Genomic DNA, 19,801 nt, shown 5'->3' with positions numbered 1-19,801 from the left:
TCACATTGGCTAGAAAATTTGGTATTTTCTATATAAGAAAATGCCACCAAATGTTCAATCACTTAGCAAAATGATATTCAAAAACAGATTATTCATTCTTGTTCACAGCAGATCAGTATGGAGAACTTGTTTTGAATCTTGGGTTTTACAAGTAGACTCATTGCTCGCTTAGTAAAATAAAGTGAATCAAGTAAGAACAAGAAGCTACTTGGAAAATATAGATGATACTCCCTAAGTGGTGGAGAATATAACTAATAACAGCAAGCTTGATTTCTCGATTAGATAAAGTACAAACTTACGGAGACAAATTTCAAGGAACTTACCTATGTTTTCCTCAATGCGAAGCATGCACAAAGTATCTGGAGAAAAGAGAAATGGTGATCAAGTGAATGAATGCCATGTGTAATGAACAAAAGGTATGTATATATGGGTACACATTAACCAAGTTCTGCTATTAGGAATATACTAGCCACAAATGAAATAATCTATCTAGTTGATAAATATGACATATCTGGACTTGATGCACTTCAAATTGTCACAAAAATTGTTGCTAGAAAATGACAGAAAGATAGCAAACCTGCTACTGTCAATAACAGGCTCTACTGGATGTGGTTCTCCCTCTCTCAAGAATGCTCTAGCATACAATTCTCCTAAAAGTGTTTCACATGATTAGGAAAGTTCATAATCCTCTAATGCTATTGCTTTCTGTTCCATTTTAATTGGAAAGATGAGCAAACCTGATTTACTATCTTCCAACTTGATAATGCACTCTTCCCCTTTGCTAACAACTTTCAATTCTCCTTCCTACAGAGTAAACTGTACCTAGTACAAACTGTACCTACCTATGAACTGTAATTTCGGCAAATATTATAAAACACAAAATAAGTGCATATTTTCAACCATCAAAATAGTTTGAAGTTCATGGATTACACGCTCATTTCATAATACAAATAGCCATGTCACTGGAATACGTTATATACAGATGATCCAGAGGTCCATAGCATTTTCCATACTGATCGACACAAAAAGATACAAATGATCCATCAGGCAAGGAACAAGCTCTAAGTGCAGGATTGGCAAACCTTTGATGCTTTCTAATGGAACACCAGCTGCAATGCCAGAAACCTCATCTTTTGTATGAACATAACCAAGAATGTGATATGAAGCTGTTGTGATGCATGAGCCAGAATCACATCCATTACTGCTTACTGCTCTTCTGAGGTGAAGTCTGGTTCAGGTGGCTTCTGCAGCAACATAACAGGCAATCTTTCCTGCAACCTTGCCTTGCGAGCAACATTTCGCCTCAGGGCACGTAGTGCATTCACTGCAAATCTGGAAGCGTAAATAGTCGCGCCAAGACTTGGTGAAGCAGCACTATCCTTCACAATGGCTGCCTGCAGCCTGTCCTCTTCTTCGCGCAGCGATTCCTCTAGCTTCTTTCTCGAGTAGCGGCGCCAAGCTGCCTGTATAAAGCAAGCAGCCCAAGTTCTCCACTGCTGTGAATAGAACCTAAAAGTATGCCTCAGTTTCTTGCTGTGTAACTTCCTGAATTGGGATGCAACAAATTTCAAATCATCAGCTACTAGAGCAAAGGCTTCAACCTCCGACACAGCCTTTACCGTCCTAGTGGAGGTGGGTAGACTAGAAGCTGAGTGTGGGTCTAAAGCCCATGTTAGAAGCTCTTCGCCACAGAAATCTCCTTCAGTCAAGTAATCTGAGTTGAAAAACCCAGTTCTTCCACCATTAGTCGTCACACTAAGCAGTTTTCCTCTCATGATGAAGAGCATTTCATCAACCGGGTCTCCCTCGCGAATAATGCAACTGCCTTCAGTGTAGAGAACAGGTTTCAGACAGTCACACAAGGCATCCATGAGTTGATCATCCATTAGTTCAAACATAGGAACCTACAAAACAGCAAAACAAGAAGAAAAAAAAAGTTTTATCTTGAAAACTCTAAAAAACATGAAGTTAATAGCTCTTAGTTAGAATGCTGATTCCAGGATAACCAAATATACTGAGAAGCTTATACTTAATCCCTCCCAAACACGCCTTGGCTTATATCAGGTGTTGGTGGTGACTGGTGAATATGAAAAACAAGAGGAAAGTAACTTACCCTCTTCAGTAGTGCTAAACAGAGATGACGTTTTATGTCCCTTCTTAAGTCCTTGGGTAAATTTTGAAGCAGATGCTCTTCATCAACCCCTCTTGTTTCTTGCCATCGGTATTGCTCATGACGACGTATTCGCTCCCTCAAGTGCTCTGGAAGTAACCGATGAGACATCCATTGTTCTGCATCTTGCCTTTTAACTCTCATTTCTTCTATTCTCACAGTGGTCGATTGCAAGTAAGTCTGTAATATCAGCAGAGCACTTGTTTAATGTACCAATAAGAGATGTAATGCATGTGAATAAACCTCATGTCTTAAAATAAAGAACCCAGACATAAATATATGTTTATTGGTGTTATGCTAGTTCTCTTTTAGTTCGAATAAACAAATAGATGATATTTCATGCCTTAAAAAAGCTCATTCATCAACTTCCACAGGCAAGAACTGATTCACTTAAATATAAGCAAACACCAAGTTTTGCATGAACAAAACTGAAACAAATCCTATCAAATTGATCACTGAAACAGAGTACCTGCATATTGCCAATGAGAAGTGAAAACAAGACAAGCCCAGAAATAGAGACGAAAACAGCAAATAAGATCTCCCACAAATAAGTACTGGTTTCCATATTTTGTCCGAGGGCACTGCAGGATATCAAGCATAAAACCAGTATGTCAGAATATATATAGATTCCAACCTAGTGCCATTGGAAAAAAGATTGCATGTGCCAACAAACTTCATATGATCAACAATGAGCTAGTCATAACAAAAAGAACTTTAGGTTAAAGGAGCTCCTTTGTAACCATTTCAAGTAGATAAGATAAACTATAAACCGAGTATAGAACATGAAACAGAAGTAAACTAAACCATAAATCATCAAAGAAAAATTGTTTAACAATCGAAAGTCAACCTCAGCTCAAAGCCTAGTAGCAAACTGAGACTAGTTACTTTGTCTAAATTTTTCTTACTCGACATTTCTCATTATTCTCTTAGAATTGTTGTTTAACTCTCTTTGCAGTAATAGATGACAAAACTTCACTTGTTTCTTTTCTAACGTCTCTTTTTCTCTCAAAGTATAGACATTTACATTTTACTCATTCTCTCACAATATTTTCTTTTTATCTTTTTCTAATGTGCAACAAGCTTGGTATGCATAAATTGGTGCAATCAGTTCTCTTTTCATTTAGCAATATCCTAATCATATGATTTCGAGCTTGCACATGGATTATATTAATTGTAAAATTCAGTACCAGCAGCCTAGAAATACTCAAGTCAAAACTAAAGAGAATATTTCTTTATAGGTACCTCAAATTTTGTAAGCCCCACCAAAAGCAATAGAAGAACTTTTCCAGAAAGTTTATTGGCTTAACAATGTCTAATTGAAGAGCTTGAAGGTAAATGCCAAAGTCAAAGATTTCAGGATCAGCATCAGTAATAGGACATAAAGCAGATATGAAATCCATGCTTCCTCTTTCTCCATTACTACAGTACCAGGAAGTAATTGTACAATTAGCTGTATGGTGGCATGCGTGCCTCCAACAAGAATCTTCTCGTTCAATGGAAAGAAAGTACCAGAAAGCCCCAAGTACCTGAAAATATTTTACTAATAAGATTACTGAGGGCTTTTCAACTTACAACCACATATAATTGCCATGCACTAGTCAAATTTTCAGAATCCACAAGCTTTCTGGAAGATTCAAGTGCACAACAAACAATTGAAACCAAGCCGTTTTTTAACTTAAGGTAGGAGACAGACAAGATCAAAGAAAACTTTAATAATTTAATAAAAACTGGTTGAATTGGTTTGAATATTACTAATAATATAGCTTTGCAAGGATCTCAATAAAGTAAAAGACCCAAGTAGCTGAGCCCACAAAGTAGAGGCAAACGTTGATTGATGATGATGACAAAATTAATATAGTCAAATCAGGACACTACCAGTGTGGATGAATAAATCTCTGAAGCCAAAAAACCCAAAATAAGGTTATCATTAGCCTAACATACTTCACGCACAATAGAAAAAATTAAAAGATTATTAAGAACCAAAAGGTGTTAGCAGAGAACATTATAAACATGCAGAAAACCAGCAAAGCATAAAAACTAAGAAGCCTAAAAGTTAATCAACAGAGAACATTGTTATATGTTGAAATCCACACAATCAAAATCAAAGTTGTAGTGAAAAGTTTAGACTTATCTATCCTAAGGAAAAAAAAAAATTGAAGGTTATTTCGCAGTAGCTATTTCATAAGTAGGATTATCAAAAATTCAAGGTTAAACAAATTATTTGAAACTTGGAGCTTACATGACTCGCTAGCATGTAAAGCAAAAGATTAAAAGCTGCCCCTGCCCAAGCTGTTTCAGCAATTATGCCAGCAGATCTTGTGACTTCCAAATACAGTGGTATTATCCTAACAAGTCTGGGTACATATTGCAATATGACAATATACATCAACAGTGTCTTTGAGTCCAATGAAGCTGCTTTCAATCGTGGCATTATTACCAATATAACAATCTGAACAACAAAAAGAAATTAGAGAACAATTAAACTACAGTTCCCTGTAACAACAGAATAGCCAGTTTCCACACACAAAGCAGACACTGTACTCTCCAATCTCATGAAGATAAGATATTATAGACAGTAGTTTTTAGTGAACGAGATCAAGAAAAAAGATACAGTATCAAAGCATGATAGGAGTTGAAACCAAATAACTACATATGCATTTTTTTTTTCTTTATGAACCAGCAATTGTAAAACAAAATACAAATATGTCTTGCAAAGAAATGATTATGCCCAACCATCCAATGAAAGAAGCAAAGTTTGAATAACAAAGAGCACTTGAAATCAGGTAGAGGATAAAGCTGATGAGCAGCCAGAAAACCCTGGACAAGTTATAATTTTTCTCACACATTTAAGCTAATATTGATAGGATCCGTGCAAAGGTGTTCTCAGAAAAAAAACCAATCCATTAGAGAAGTTTGCAAAAGTTTAGTGAAACACGTTAATGAGAGACAGATACTTAAATGCAACAAATTAGTTATAATCTTGTGAAGGGATTCAAGGGGAAGAAAGAGACCAAAGTAAACATTGGTGAAAGCAATGAAAATGATTTAATTCATTTGAATATTACTAGTGATATACTCTTGTATCAAATTTCAGGGACATTGTCTTCAATCTTGGTCGATTTGGTTACCGTCAAGCATTGAAGCAAAATTTATTCAATAGGTGATCATAAACACACTATAACCACTCTAGTAGCATTTAAGTATATAAATCAATGTAGAAGTTAAGGGCTCTCTTTTACAACTTGAATATAAAGATGCATGCATCAAAAACTATTGGGCTATGCAAATTCAAAGTCTTAGTGACCAAGGAGATTAGTGAAATAAATTAAATCTATAAATTCTGTACTCATGTTCAGGCTTTTAATATATAAGCAAACTATGAGACATAATAAACTTTCTGATCAGTTAGAACATTTTCACATGAGTTTTTAACGGGCAATCCATTTTCAGTGACCAGCATATTGCTTGAATATATCAGATTCAAGGTTTATTAAAAGTGAAGAGATTCTGCATAACCGAGAATAATTATAGATTTCTAGGCTTCATTAAGATTTCTATGCAAGATGACCATAAAGGAATATTTAAGTTTTAACCAAACATTTTATAAGGAATAATAACATTTTACCCTGCTAGAAAATAACCTTTTATGTTGTACATCTCCAACATTCATTAATCTAAAAAATGAAAATGGAAAATAATGGTTTTTGCAAACTCAACATGTACAAAAAATTTTAATGACAGAAGTCAAAATTAGCATATTGTGCATGCAGATACACCATAAAGATGATTCTGTTACCTGTGGCAGAGGAATAACAGCAAGAATGTCAATAAGAAAGTGTGATTTCAGATATCTAAGGGCTATTGCTGAAGAATCTTCAACCAAGACCCCCTTTCCAAATACACGGGATGGTGGAGCTATAAAGCCAGTTCGAAATTGAAATATAATATGGAGTACGTAAAAGATGTCGGTGAAGGAGCGTAAGACACTAGCAGTGATTACCAAATTGTTGTCCAAATCAATACAAGTCTCTTTATCATTTACTACTGGAATATAAAAGAAGAGGGGATCCACAGATATAGCCATCACACAGGATAAAACAAATATCTTATTCCACTTCTGGAGAAATGGTCCTTGAGGATCCAATACTTTCTTCCTAGACTTCAAATTATCTGCAGGCGAACCTTTTACAGACTCATACTGAAAGAAAGTGCCAAAGAAGTTGTTTATACGCTTGTACATTGTGGTCAGATTTCTCATTTATGAACCAAGTATTATAGAAGATACTCTCTCCAAACTCTGATTTCTCAGGACCCTAATCCTGAAATCTGAGTATTGTTTGAGTCAGTGTAGATATCCAGGTAGCAATGAAAAATAACATGCTGACAAGTGAGAGCATATTGAAAATGCAATTTGAATTCAGAGATTTGCCAGGTAAAAGCTACAATAACTTTGATACAGAAAACAGTAAATCTGCTTCTTCAATCACAAACAATTAAAGTTACTTTATTAATACTTATCATCTACTGCATAGTTTGTCCCTTGCCAATCCCATCATATCTTGTAAACAAAGACATTTGCAGATTCATTAGCTTTACCTGCTTTTGTGCAATATAATTAGCTGGCTTTATATGATTATATGCAGTTTCAAAGCTTTAAGTTGTGGTTTACTATTGTTGATACTGATCAATTGGCTACATAAAAATAATGAATATATGCGAATCATGCATGCTGTAATCAGGTAAATAAGGTCACTTTATCAGTAATTAAATATTAAACTACACTTGATTGCTATTAGAAGGGATAAAAGAATAAGTGTTAATAGTTTTACACAACAACAAATATACTATAGGCTTTAATTAGGCTAACAAGGTCACATTGTAAGGAGTTAAATATAAGTACACTTGATTACTTATAGAAGGGGCAAATGAAGTATTAATAGTTTTAAACAACCAATATACTATAGGTACCCCTAGCAAGTCTTTCCAATCACAGAGGATGGCCAAGTCATCGCTTGCCACCTCCTAGGGGTCTTCAAGGCTATCTCAGATTTATCAGATTCGGACGGGTCCAAATAGGTGTTTCCTTTGTAGTGGTCGAGGACACAGAGCCATCAAGTGCCATATGGGAATGACATGAACTTCTATAGCAAGATGCCTGATCATCATATGAATTGTGTGCTAAAGGGGCAACATCCACCCACAAGGCATCAAACCCAATAGAGTCAATCCCAGTCTCAGCAGCGTCAGTCATGGCACCGTCCACAGAGGTCAGCAGCAACATCCACTACCTCAGAAGTAGTACCAGGCACCCCTCAGCAACATTACCAGTAGCCTCACCTATACGATCTGCTGCCTTGACAACAACACCAGCAACCACTGAGGACATATTGGTTTTAGCAGCAGTACCAACCAGTACTTCAACGCATGCAACATCAGCCGCTGTATAAGCCGCACATCCACCAAAGAGGGGTGTCAGTAGCAGCAAGGGTCAACAGCTGGGCATGGGAATGTTATAGCCCATGAGGAGGTTTTATAAGCCAATAGGACTATGATTAGAGGTATGATTTCTATTTCAGGTGTTTGTGCTGATATATAGATACATACTGTTTAAAAACGTTCTTTTATATCACACATGAGTGGCTTTGGTCTGAGCGTCTTTTTTACATTATGGAAGTGTGTTAAGGTCAGAGTGGGAGGTTAAGGCTTTCTCGTTAGAGTTCAGGACTTATTTGTGTACTAAGGTTGATTTTGCCATTAAACTGACGAGAATGCATGTCTAGGCGCTCTAAATGGAGAGAGATTAGCCATTGGGCCTCTGACCTATAAGGATGTGCATAAATACACTAACTGTGCAATCTACAAACAAGTTTATCCTTGTGTGGTGTGCCGTTTGGAAACATACCCTGATTAGCTTATACACAAAACATTAAGCGATGATTCTATGGCTAAGCCACAGCAAGATAAGATGTGATTTATTTTGCTTTATACGCACACACACACACATACCTTTTTAACCTCCATGCAATGCATATATCAGTTAACACGTCTCCCAGATTTTAAGTTCCTATCTTATTTGAAATTCTTACAGAAGTGCTCTTGATTGTTACTTATGCTTGAGTTACTGCCATAAGTGCTCCATTTTATTTCTTAATCAATTGTAGCTTTGACAGGTACTATGCAGCAGATTAAACAAATACGCACTGCTGCAGAGTAAATTTCACACAATCTTCAAGCATGACAATATAAATTTTTACAACATCTTACAATGTATTTTACACAGTCCAGTCAATACTTCTAAATGTGTCAGTTGTAACACAGCTCTGGAGGGCTAAGATCCATATACCCATCCTCAAATACTTAGACTATGCATAGTTTGATGATGAAGATAATAAGTTAACATTTTTCTAGTTCTGACATCATAAAACATAAATGTAAAGACTCAGTGAAGTCAATCATCAAGCCAAGCAAACGAATGTTGCAATGGTTATCTCGATCCTAAAGTCTAAATAACCATGTTTTATCCGGTAGTGCTAACGTCGAAATATCAACAACAAAGAAAATGGCGAGAGAAGATAAAACTTCGACTTACGAATGTAGCAGAAAATCCTCTCTCTCTTATTTTTTTTGGCTTATAATTGGTTGTCTTAGCTTCTGCAAGCGAACATCAATTAAAAAGCGAACCTATAACCCAGATGTTGCTAACCCTACAATTAAAGCAGCAGAAGCAAATCAACCAGCCCCCGATCCACCAGCTAAACCTTATCTAACTCATGAAGCTACCAAGAAAAGATCGATCGATGCGTACCGATCAGAAGGGGAAATCCAAGATAAAGCAAGGCAACGAAGAGGAAGACAATACCGACTTGTCTCCCATCAATCGGATTCTTCAACTGCTGCCATCTTTAAGTGCAACTCAATTCTCAACCGCGTCGATAGGAACGAGATGCGTCGAGCAGTTTCTCCGCTTCTTCCAAGTCTCCGACTCGAGGGTTTGAGCAGCCGATCTACTGGCGGCCAGTAAAGAGGCGACGATAAAAAGTCGAGTACGCCACTACGAACAGTCCAACTCCGCCATTAGCAACGGAGCGATACCAAATAAACACAAATTGGAGGCCTAAACAGTAATTTTCCACACCAACAAGCGGCACCATCCGTCCATCCCCATCACATGAGGACTGAACAGTAATACGTAAACTATCCGAGGGCCTAGGAGTAATATTTACCGACGTTAGACAAAAAAGGCACGTTTCATTCGCTACAACTCTTCCATCTCACCGTACTTCTCCAATAACAGCATCGATTTTAGTGTTTGCTGTCCGAACGAAACAGGCGATACGGAAAACCATCCACGAATCCGCGACTCGGTCAAAATTTGTATAGAAATAAAATACGTTGACAGGTTACCCGATCTTTTACCAAGTGGAGCCCGCAGTTCGCACACTGCACAATATTCTCTGGGACACACACAAGGCATAAGAAATTCTTAAAATCATTTTTAAAAAGCATGATAAAAAATTTATATTCGATTAAATATGATATAATTCTAACAGTTAATTAATTCGATTTCAGGACACTCTTGTTATTTAAAATTGGGATAGAATTGTTTGACTGATGTCTGAAGAGGAATGGCCACTGACAATAAAAGATAAATATAGAGAGAGATTTTTAAAGGACCCATGACATCAATCCCAGGAGGGAGATAATTATTGCACGCATACTTATGGGCCCACATTGATCCCCACCACTGGCCGTATGCGAACATGCAGTGGGCCCGGTACAAGAATGGCCTGACTGGCCAACGGAAAGTTTGGGTAGTCGAAGTCAAGAAAAGTGACGAACCTAAGACTTCTGTTCTCTTTTTTAGCTTTGACGCTAAAACTCTTCGTTAAAGTATAATATTCTTTTTATCTTTAATTAGACGTAGTAAGACCAATTATTGGTGAATTATTATAAGCAAAATGGTGGCGTGGGATTAAGTTTATATATTGAGAAGTTTTGGGATTTACATGTAATCCCATGCCTTCGCGGACTGAAGGCCCATTACGGAAGCCCCAAATAGAAGTGTTGAGGACGAAATTGATACCCGTTTGTAACTTTTAGGGGTACGCTGAAAAAAGCAGAATCTGGGGTAAAATGTAAATTTGCGGCACGAGAAGCACGCGCGCCTTGGCATGATTAAGAGAGGATTGGAAATTAAGGCGAGGGCCCACGCGTTTCCGTGTCCTTCATTTAATTTTTCTTTTTTCTACTTTAATTTTCGTTCTACTATAACATTGGTCAGAAGACTTGAATCTGTCGTTGGTCAAGACTCCATTTGTCGTGCCATTGTTCACATCATATTTAAAATATGAGTTCAAGAATTTTAATAAATAATTTACAATTAATTGTAGATTGCAAGTGGGAAAATGATGTTAAAAGTATTTGAAAAGTCTTTTTTTTTTGTATTTCCGAAAGTTGTGTGAAAAATTTTTCTGTCACTTGATCTGTTCCGTCCTTTTCATTCGTTCCGTGCTTAATGGGAACAAAAATTGCTCTCTTTCTCTGCGTACACTTCAAATAAATTACGGAGAAATTACAGAAAGTAAGTTCTTTTATAATTATCAATAATTACAAGGTATTTTTTTCTATAGTAGTTTTTTGGCATTTTTATTCCACCCTCCAAGATTTACTTGTCTGTTTAAAACGCCCTTGGAGAGTTGTCAAACTGACATAGTCTAAAGTTTTAGAGAGAGTTTTGAGAATTTAGATAAAATTTTGAGGGAAAATGAAAGTTTTGCAGAATCAAACCGGGTTAATTTGTCCGGTCGAGTCATGTTTCTGCTTTGAAACGGTCAATCTCTTCCCGAGTGATGAGAGCCGATGACGCGCTATTCCTTCTCCCTCCCTCCCTCTCTATAAATTCCTTCACCCCCAGACATCGATTCCTCCACCGTCAGTCATCGACCGATCAATCTACTTCACCGGTTTGCTCGACAAGGCCGGTGATGGGGAGCGGAGAAGGAGTTGAGCACGGGACCCCTCTAATGGCGGAGCTGGCTCGGGCTTTGCAGCTCGTCAGGGAGCTGGAGTCCCACTTGGCTCATTCTACCCCGGCCGACTCCTGCAAATCTTTAGCCCCCGAGATTCTGTATTCCATTCAGAAGTCGATCCTGATGGTTCAGTCGAGCAGTCTCGACAGTGACGGAGCCCCTCCGTCGACCACCGGCGACAGCCCCTGTCCGCCGTCAGAGGGACACGACTGCAAGCAGATGAAGAAGAATAGGTGGGAGAGCTTTAGTCCGAACCTGGGATTTCAAGATACGCCTCGCTAATTAAAGTTCGCGTCTTTGGCTTCGATATTTGCAGGAATACACTCCATAAATGGACAACACAAGTGAGGCTCATCCCCGGCGGCGCCGGAGGAGTCGAAGGGCCCGTCGACGACGGCTACAGCTGGCGAAAGTACGGGCAGAAAGATATCCTCGGGGCCAAACACCCAAGGTCATCTAGTTTCTGCATGAAAGCAATTTGATTTCCTGCAATATTCTCCATTGTTGACTCATTTGGATTTCGCCCGATCTCTGCAGAGCCTACTACAGATGCACGAATCGAAACACACAGTCTTGTCCTGCGACGAAGCAAGTGCAGCGATCGGATGAGGATCCCCTGCTGTTTAACATCACGTACAGGGGGATTCACTCATGCCTGCGAAGGCCACACAAAGATTCAGCATCTGAAGAGCAACAGAACCAGCGCAAGAAAGTAAAAACTGAACGCTTAGACTCGGAGGAGGCTTCTCTATCCATGACATCAATGGCTGCATGGGAAGAAATGCCGCCGGAGATCTTTTCCTTGCTCTCCGCCGACGACGACGTCTTAATTGGCAGTTCTACTCTTCTATCTCCGGCTACCTTGGATTCCACTTACTTCTTGATGTCTCCATATCCAATTAACGAGGAGACTTCTGATTCTGACCTCGGAGAGAAAATATCAAGAGCAAATTCAGCAAGCAACTCATCTCTTGTGGATATGGATTTCATGCTTGATGAACTCAACTTGGATCAGAGCTTCCAGTTTGATGCCTCCAGCTTCTTCTCATGAGCGTGTGGAAGAATTTTGTGGCAGCAAATGCTTTTATCATAGGATTTAGCAAACCACAAGTTGGCGGAAACAACAGCAACTGGCTGTTCTTTTGTCTCCAGCTAAAAAAAATGTATAGAAGTATTATAGTTTTTGTTAGATGAGATCAAGTAGTCATATTTAGCCTTCACTGTTAACTTACATTGGGTTGGCGAGCTTGGATTCTTGCTGTCAAGAAATGAGAAGTGGATTTGTGGAAGTTACTCTCTGTTGGCACATGATCAGACAATGATCAACAGTTATGCTGACAATAAAATTACAAACAGTGATTAAAAAAGAAAACAAAGGAAAAAGAAGTAGCAAAGAAGAAAACATCACGATGCAACAATCTCTATATTATCTCCTAAAATTTGGACAAAAGATAAAAAATCTGTAGACCCTGATCATGATGCTTTTGTTGCTCCAGGTACACAGAGCAAAATGAGTAGACTAGTACAATGATCGTCTCATTTCTTAAATAACAATCAACAACATATCAAGTTCACATACAAATACACCCGATCTGAGATCGCCTTTATTCCATTTTACAGTTTTCATTCTAAAGCACCGAGACACAAACATTAATAAGACCATGGGGTCTCCGCTAATCCAACAGACTATTCTACATGAATGTCTTGTGTTAAAAGCATGAACCCAATAGTTGATTTAGAAAGAAGATTTCAGTTCTTCCTCTCCCATAAGAATTGCTATCAACAACTCATTCCAGGTATCAATTGGCCCGGGCAAGCACCAATGCAGACAGTCCTGCTGTGGTTTCTTAGTTAGATCAGGGTGGTATTTTCTGTAAGGCCCTGGATGCCCATCAGGCCTCAGAAGTGAAAGATGGTAAATATCAAGAAGTCTCAGATTCAAGCCATTTACCAATCCTTCCTGAAACTCCTCCAATTCCACGTCTCTCATTACTGCATCCACAGGATCAGCATCGTACTCACCTTCATTGAATGGTTTTGTTCTGTTGCACATGCCTCCATTGTACCATTGCCCATACTCAAAGTGGCTCGGGGTCCAAGTCCTTAGAACCACAAGCGGCTTGTGATCGGCAGCACTTAAGAAGTGGAAAACCAATTGAAGGACTCTGCGATAAGAGTAGTCCATGCCAAGTTCCTTTAATCCCTTGTCTGGGCAGTAGTGGCAGCCAACAATGGTATTGTTCTCCCAGAATGTGGTTTCTTTGAGGAACCATTGTCCACCAGACAGCATTATGTAGTCGTAATTTTGGTATTGGCTGGTCCACACTGGGTCTAGAACATCAAGATAAATGTGTAGATCTTTCTTGGACTTTGCTTCTGTGGACTTTGCCAAAAAAGGAGCCCAAATGAGTCCCAGTGTGATGTTGTGCGAGGGTAAGTACCATGTTTTGGATTGATATGTTTCATCGTGATAGACTAGAACTGCTTCTTCAACCTGATGATAAGACACAGATTCAAGAAGACAAATCATGGACAGAAAGTAGGTTTCAAAAATAAAGTTTAAATAAAACATAGAAGACTGATGTTGGGGTAATTGTCTTCCAATCATAAGCTATAATGTTCGACATAAGTTAAGGTCCCAAGCTAAATGTTTCCCAAATGTCATTACCATAACTCAAATTTGGCATTTGAAAAGTTGTTTTTATGAAATGAAAGCTTACTTAATTAATTTCTATAAGAATGATATGGAATGGTGCTCAAGATCATACGAGAAAGAAGAGAAAAAAAAATAGACAACAAGGGAAACAATAGGTATCACTGGGTTCAAGCATGTCCAGAGAGAGCACCTTTGAGAGAATACAAAGCAATGACTCCATCTGGTTGCGGAGAATAGAATCACCAATAAACGCTATGGATTTTCCTCTCATACTATTTAAGAACTTCCTTGTGTCTGTGGGAGGAAGTTTGCAACCATATGGTTTCCATCTCCAGTAAAGGTAGTCAGTCTCTAGTCGGCCATTTGTCAAACAATCTTGGGGAGAAGATATGAACTTGCAACTTGAATTTGAATAAGCAGGGGCAGAATCGTTTTTCCATTCTCCAGAGAAAAGATCACATCCTTTTGCAACATCTGATGTTCAAGATTGGATGAGTTTGGTGTTCAGGCGTGATAATCTAAAAAATGGATGCAGATAAAAAATTATCATGAAAAATTAATCAATCAAGCAATACACGAATCTGTGAGCTGCTGGTTTGCACTCACTCATGGATTCCTTTTAGTACATCTTATACAAGCATTAGAACATAAATTGGCTGATAAATAATCATAGATAAGTTCTAAGAGAGCAGTGACCTACAATGAAATATTCAGCTCCAAGCTTAAAACAATTGTCAGCTGTGAGCCTCTGACTACCTTTTCTTGAGAATAATTAATAATCATGAGAACTTTTAGAAACTTGATTTCATGACAGAAAAATGATCGAGTCCAGAAAAGTAAAATTGCGATGTTTCTGATGGCAAAAAATGTCCCACAATTCACACGAACTTTGAGAGAGAATGTCTGCATCAAGATACAAGTTGGTGAAGTTTGGCAATCTGAATAATTTATATGACCAAAGCCAACAATATCCAAATACTTGAGCACAGTTTCAGTAAACAACTGGAGACACATGATAACCAGGTATCGTGGAAGCCACGAAAGAATCAATTGGAAGAGAAAAGGAAATAGCCAATCAGCAATAAGCCCATTATTTTTTTTTCCATTTTCATCATTAATGGGAAGAACCCTAACCCACTCCGACAGTCCTCACTTTCTGTCGACAGAAGCTATTAAGAAAATGCTTCATACAAAACTAAAAATGATTCTACAGATTGATAAGCAAGCACTACCCCCACCGTAGTTCAGAGCAAGTTCTCAAATCTCTCTGTAAAAATTCCACCTTTCTTAAGAACAAGTAAAATTACCCTAATATCTCCCTACAATAACTTCAAATATCAAAATCTCACCTTCTGTAGGACCGGAACTGGCGTCGGTCGCGCGAGGGAAGAGAAGCTGAAATGCGAAAACCACGAGGAAGGCGGAGCCCAAGATCGTGATCAGTAAATCAAAGAAGCGCTTGCGGCGCGCCGTACGTGGATCTTCTTGGAGCATCCCTTGCGTGCCTTCCGCCATGGCGCTGTGTTTCAGAACGGAAAGAGGAGGGACGCCTAGCAGCAGACGCCGAGCAGAAGCCACAAGATCCACCCGCTGGGATCGGGTGCCTGATCTGTTCGGTGCTGCGTCATTTTTAAGTACGAATTTGAAAACGACTCAGTTCGAGCTTATTAATGATTTATTATAATTAAATAAAAATATTTGCATTCTAAATTAATTTCTTTTATCAAAAGAAAACCCACTTTCTAATTCTAAAGACCAGATTTGCATCACAAACTGTTATCAAACTTTCAACTAAAATCATTTTCTATCACAATGCTACTCGAAATGACACTGCCGTTGGCAAAGAACATAAATCACAATCAGTTACAACTCTCACAATAAAGCATTTTCGGTTCAGACAAGATCAATCATGACCAAGAATACAATTGCTGCTCACATACAAAATGATGGACAACAACAGATGAAGTTAGTGAATGTGCATTGTGTTGTGGTTCATCATCACTATGTTTTCTTATGTTAGCTCAGAATCTGAGACATGCCCCGACCTCCTCCTCGCCGGGCTCATCAGCACCTGCTGAAACCTGTTTCCATTGTTCCCACTGAAGCTGCGTCCAGATAACTGTGGTGGTTTGATCACTGTTGTTGTGCTCTTCTTCTGCCCCGGAGACACAAGTCCTACCATAAAGGTACAAGTTAGTTTGCTTGAAGATTTTGATTCAAGAGTAATAGCAATAACTAGTATGAATGAAAGAAAAAACTCATTAGGAGGAACTTAGCATTTGGTTAGGTAACTGCATGTATCTAAATCTTCAAAAAGGACAAAGATCGGATAAAACTAAGAGATTCTTCTTCTGTCATTGCAAGACCACAATATTAGTTTCTTTTGAAGATCGGATAAAACTAAGAGTAAACTAAATGCATGAAGATGAGCATAGTAACAATAAGATGTGAAGTACATACTGAACAATTGCTGCTTCAACTTTCCATGAATTTTCTTTGCTGATGATTTCATGCTTGTATCCTGGTTAACCTGTGGCAACAATAACGGATCATCAGTTAGAATCGCTGTACTTTGTTTCTCCTCTCCCCAAACTGATGTTTCATCTCCTTCGATATCCCAGCTCGTGCCCTTCACATTGGCACTTGTCTTCTCCCTTTCCAAAACCCTGTAAGCAAACATTTGAAATGGAACTTCTGATGCCCTGAGCACATCTTTCTGTACCCAACTGGTGAAGCTCTTGCACATGCTGCTCTCAAGCTCGAAGTAGTCCACTAGTGGCTGAATGTGCTCTGAATTCATAACCAAAAACCTCTTGATGTACCGAAGTAGTCTGCAAATGGTGGAGAAGCTGGGCCTTTGCATTGGGTCAGAATGCCAACATTTTTTAGTCAAGTTTGTCAAGTATTTAGGAGATTGAGATGGAAACAATGGCCTCACACCCACCCTTATGTTCTTGCTCGTGTTGTCTTTTTGGCGATGTTCATCCTCAAAGGGCACTTTTCCTGTTAGAAGTTGGAAACAAATCATTCCGAAGCTATAGATATCTGCCTTCTCTGAGCATCTTAAGCTACCATTGATACAACTATTACTATTATTTGTACTCCCATCCTGTGCTTGCTCTTGCTCTTGTAGAACCTCAGGAGCATACCATATACATGGATCTGTTTCACCCTCTTCACTTGTTGAACTCTTCCAATTCTTGGTCGACCACTTAGCGAAGCCAGCAACTTTCACATGCAAATAACCATCAGGTGAGCAACTCCTCGCCTTAACAAGGATGTTGGAAGGGTTCAAGTCTCCATGGAACAATTTCTTGGAGTGTAGATACTCCATTCCTCTGGCAATCTGAAGCATCGTGTCCACTGCCACAAGCAAAGGAAAGGAGGCTTTGTTCTTGGTGGAGCACAAATTCTTGGTGTAGCTTGAGAGATCCATGTTCATCCATTCCATCACCAAGAACCACTCTTTTTTCTCTTGGTCTGCAAGCACGTACATGTAATGTGACACATTTGGATGAACAATGGATGCGAGAGCTGAGATCTCATTTGCTATCGATGCCTCATCAATTGTTCTTCCAATGAGATGCTGGACGAGGAAACTTTCACCCATCCACTGGACTTCCATGAAGTTGCTGCTGCTTTTACAAACATGGTAACCTGGAGATTGAACAAGAACTGAGCTGGGAAAAAGCTGGGACTTGGGGCTAATAAGGAGCTCACAGAGGCTCTTCTCATGGTCTGTCATTGGATCCAAAGGTGAGATCATTCTGTTATTTAAGATTTGTGAGAGAATCCAATGATCTTCCCTGGAAGCCGAGTCCAATCTGGTGCAGAAATCCTTCGAGGCCAAGTACAATTCCCCCAGCTTGTGCTGGAACAGCCTGGGTTCCATCCACTCCTTCTCGTACTTCTTGGAAACCAAAACCCTATTTTTGCGAGTATCCTCGTCGTCGAAGCCGGCGGCACCCTCGGCGATGGCCTCGATGGCCTCGAGCACGACGGGGAGGCACCAGAGCAGGTTGTGGAGGTGGAACTCGACGCAGTCGGCTTCTCGGCTGAGGGCGAGGGCTTTGCCCCACCATATTGGCTTGGGATCCAAGCACCGCCGCACGTAGTGCTCGCCCTCGAGGCAGATGAGGTGGAGCTCGGCGAGCGGGTGTTCGAGCGGTCGCCAGCGAAGGGTGTGCTTAGGGTCGAAGGTCAAGTGGGTGCGGAGGGCGTCGGCGACGGCGTGAAAGGCGAGGTCGAAGGCGTCGACGAGCAGGCGGCATTGCCGGGGATTGACGTCGATGGCGTCCTGCAAGACCATCAGCGCGCGCAGGCTGCCGAGAACCTCCCCAATCTGCCTGAATTGCTCCATCGCCGACGAGAAAACAATCTAAAAATCCAATTTTCTTCCTTCAAAAAATCTTCCATGGAAAGAATTGAATAATAAAAAATCGATCTTTATTAAAACCATTCAAACATTCAACAAGAATGAATCAAAAGAAGAAAACAAAACAACAACAACATCGCATTGCATGAAGCGCCAAATAAACGACGAAGAATGGCTAGGAGACCCGGGGAATCAATTAACGCACAGATTCTTAATCAAATTTGACTGAATAGAATATATTAAGGAATTGGGGAAGTACGTACGTGGGATTGACTAAGCGTGCATGAGGACATTGCAGGGCGAGATGGCCGACCGGCGAAGCATTGAGCTCCGCCCGCGGTGTCGCCGGCGGGTGGAGAAGGCGGTGGTGATGAGGACTAAAGAGGAGAGGAGAAGAATTGCGACAACTGGCCGGTTGTTGTCGCAGTTCCCCACCACCCGACCGCCGGCCTGTTAATTTGGGGACGAAGACACTTTGGTAACCTCCTCTTGTTTTTTTACATATACTCTAATTAAATCATTGTCCGTTAGATATAATTTTTTTAATTATATTTTTACCATCGAAATTAGTTGGCATTTTTTGTCCATTTTATATTCTTCGTTATATCTGCTGACGTGTTCAGTATCATATAATCTGTTCAAGTCACCCCCACGTCATTCTATCATCCGTGTCCAAAGAATTCTGAGTTGGCCTCCTTTTGTACCTGTCCTGTGACTGGTTCGTACGCCTCTACCCCATGCAACCACACTCACACCAACTAATCACCGAATAGGTGAACTCCGTGTCGTTGCCAGCACGTACGACGAAGGAAGTGTATCCACTGAAGTAGTACATGTGGGCCACGAGCTAGTGGCGCACGGCAACAGAGAAGGCCACGTCGACCTACAACTTTGCTTACACTTTCTCTCGTCTATCGGGTTTATTGCTGTGTTAAATGTTTGCGTAATTGTAGTATTTGCAGTATACATCGCATATTAATAGCTGATTCGGACACGTGTACGGTGACGTGGCATCCTCTCCTCTCCTCTCCCCTCCTCTGGATTGATTTGGGAAGAGCTCCTCTCCTCGCCGTCGTGCGCGATGGATTCATGGAGAAGAAGAGAGTAGCGCCGGAGTTTGGACTTCGTTTGCCTTCCTATCCACCGTTGCATCCTCCTCCTTTTGAAAACGTTTGATCTCACAGTCGCTTCGAGGGAGTTCGTCCACTTTTTCCGGCGGGCTTCCGCTTTTTGGAGGGATTTTAGTCGCGAATTAGATAATCTGACAAGAAATCCGTTCCGGATATTTCAGGTGAGCGACATTGTCACGTAGGTTTTTCTGAGTGTATATTTGTGGATTAGCATTGCTGAAATTTTGTGAGAAAAAGTTTGCTTTCAGTGGAAATTTAAGTATTTATTTATTACACATGTACAGTGGTTATCATAGTGCAGATGGGTCTAGCAATGGAAGTGATGGGAGTAATTCAGCTGGAGTAATGTCCTTTTGCCCTTTTTCATTTCGTTTGTTGCTTTCAATAATGTCTAGTACCTTTATGGGATTGTACGACTACCACATCTATTCAGAATACCCT

At 39.8% G+C, this 19,801-nt stretch overlaps 4 protein-coding genes across 7 annotated transcripts; 1 reads left to right on the top strand and 3 right to left on the bottom strand.

The window, feature by feature from the left end:
- Positions 1-867: 867 nt before the first annotated feature.
- Positions 868-9,212, bottom strand: LOC141823069 (cyclic nucleotide-gated ion channel 1-like). 4 transcript variants are annotated; one of them, XM_074710338.1, is made up of 8 exons: positions 8,976-9,212; positions 8,760-8,874; positions 5,967-6,496; positions 4,410-4,619; positions 3,413-3,696; positions 2,640-2,751; positions 2,114-2,350; positions 868-1,904 (listed from the first exon to the last, which is right to left on the bottom strand). In XM_074710338.1, exons 3-8 carry the CDS (start codon positions 6,426-6,428, stop codon positions 1,206-1,208), a joined length of 2,004 nt encoding a protein of 667 aa, XP_074566439.1. In that variant the 5' UTR covers positions 6,429-6,496; positions 8,760-8,874; positions 8,976-9,212; the 3' UTR covers positions 868-1,205. The 4 variants fall into 4 exon arrangements, with proteins under 4 accessions (XP_074566439.1, XP_074566441.1, XP_074566440.1 ...); XM_074710340.1 differs by lacking the exon at positions 8,760-8,874; XM_074710339.1 differs by lacking the exon at positions 8,760-8,874 and having other exon boundaries at positions 9,030-9,212.
- A 1,899-nt stretch (positions 9,213-11,111) lies between these two features.
- LOC141824441 (putative WRKY transcription factor 41) lies at positions 11,112-12,419 on the top strand. Its single transcript, XM_074711731.1, has 3 exons — positions 11,112-11,432; positions 11,516-11,650; positions 11,737-12,419. Exons 1-3 carry the CDS (start codon positions 11,155-11,157, stop codon positions 12,248-12,250), a joined length of 927 nt encoding a protein of 308 aa, XP_074567832.1. The 5' UTR covers positions 11,112-11,154; the 3' UTR covers positions 12,251-12,419.
- A 298-nt stretch (positions 12,420-12,717) lies between these two features.
- Positions 12,718-15,455, bottom strand: LOC141824448 (protein trichome birefringence-like 26). Its single transcript, XM_074711741.1, has 3 exons — positions 15,205-15,455; positions 14,046-14,329; positions 12,718-13,693 (listed from the first exon to the last, which is right to left on the bottom strand). The coding sequence occupies exons 1-3, from the start codon at positions 15,368-15,370 to the stop codon at positions 12,935-12,937; spliced, it is 1,209 nt and encodes a 402-aa protein (XP_074567842.1). The 5' UTR covers positions 15,371-15,455; the 3' UTR covers positions 12,718-12,934.
- Positions 15,456-15,866: 411 nt separating this feature from the next.
- On the bottom strand, positions 15,867-18,215 carry LOC141824372 (uncharacterized). The gene is made up of 2 exons (XM_074711646.1): positions 16,316-18,215; positions 15,867-16,030 (listed from the first exon to the last, which is right to left on the bottom strand). The coding sequence occupies exons 1-2, from the start codon at positions 18,213-18,215 to the stop codon at positions 15,867-15,869; spliced, it is 2,064 nt and encodes a 687-aa protein (XP_074567747.1).
- Positions 18,216-19,801: the final 1,586 nt, after the last annotated feature.

The sequence above is a fragment of the Curcuma longa genome, chromosome 3 (assembly GCF_044706935.1).
Source record: "Curcuma longa cultivar G26 ecotype Majalengka, Jawa Barat chromosome 3, ITB_CL_G26_1.1, whole genome shotgun sequence".
Lineage (NCBI taxonomy): Eukaryota > Viridiplantae > Streptophyta > Magnoliopsida > Zingiberales > Zingiberaceae > Curcuma > Curcuma longa.
Note: the sequence above shows the minus strand (reverse complement) of the source record. Positions and strands in the feature narration are given on the sequence as shown.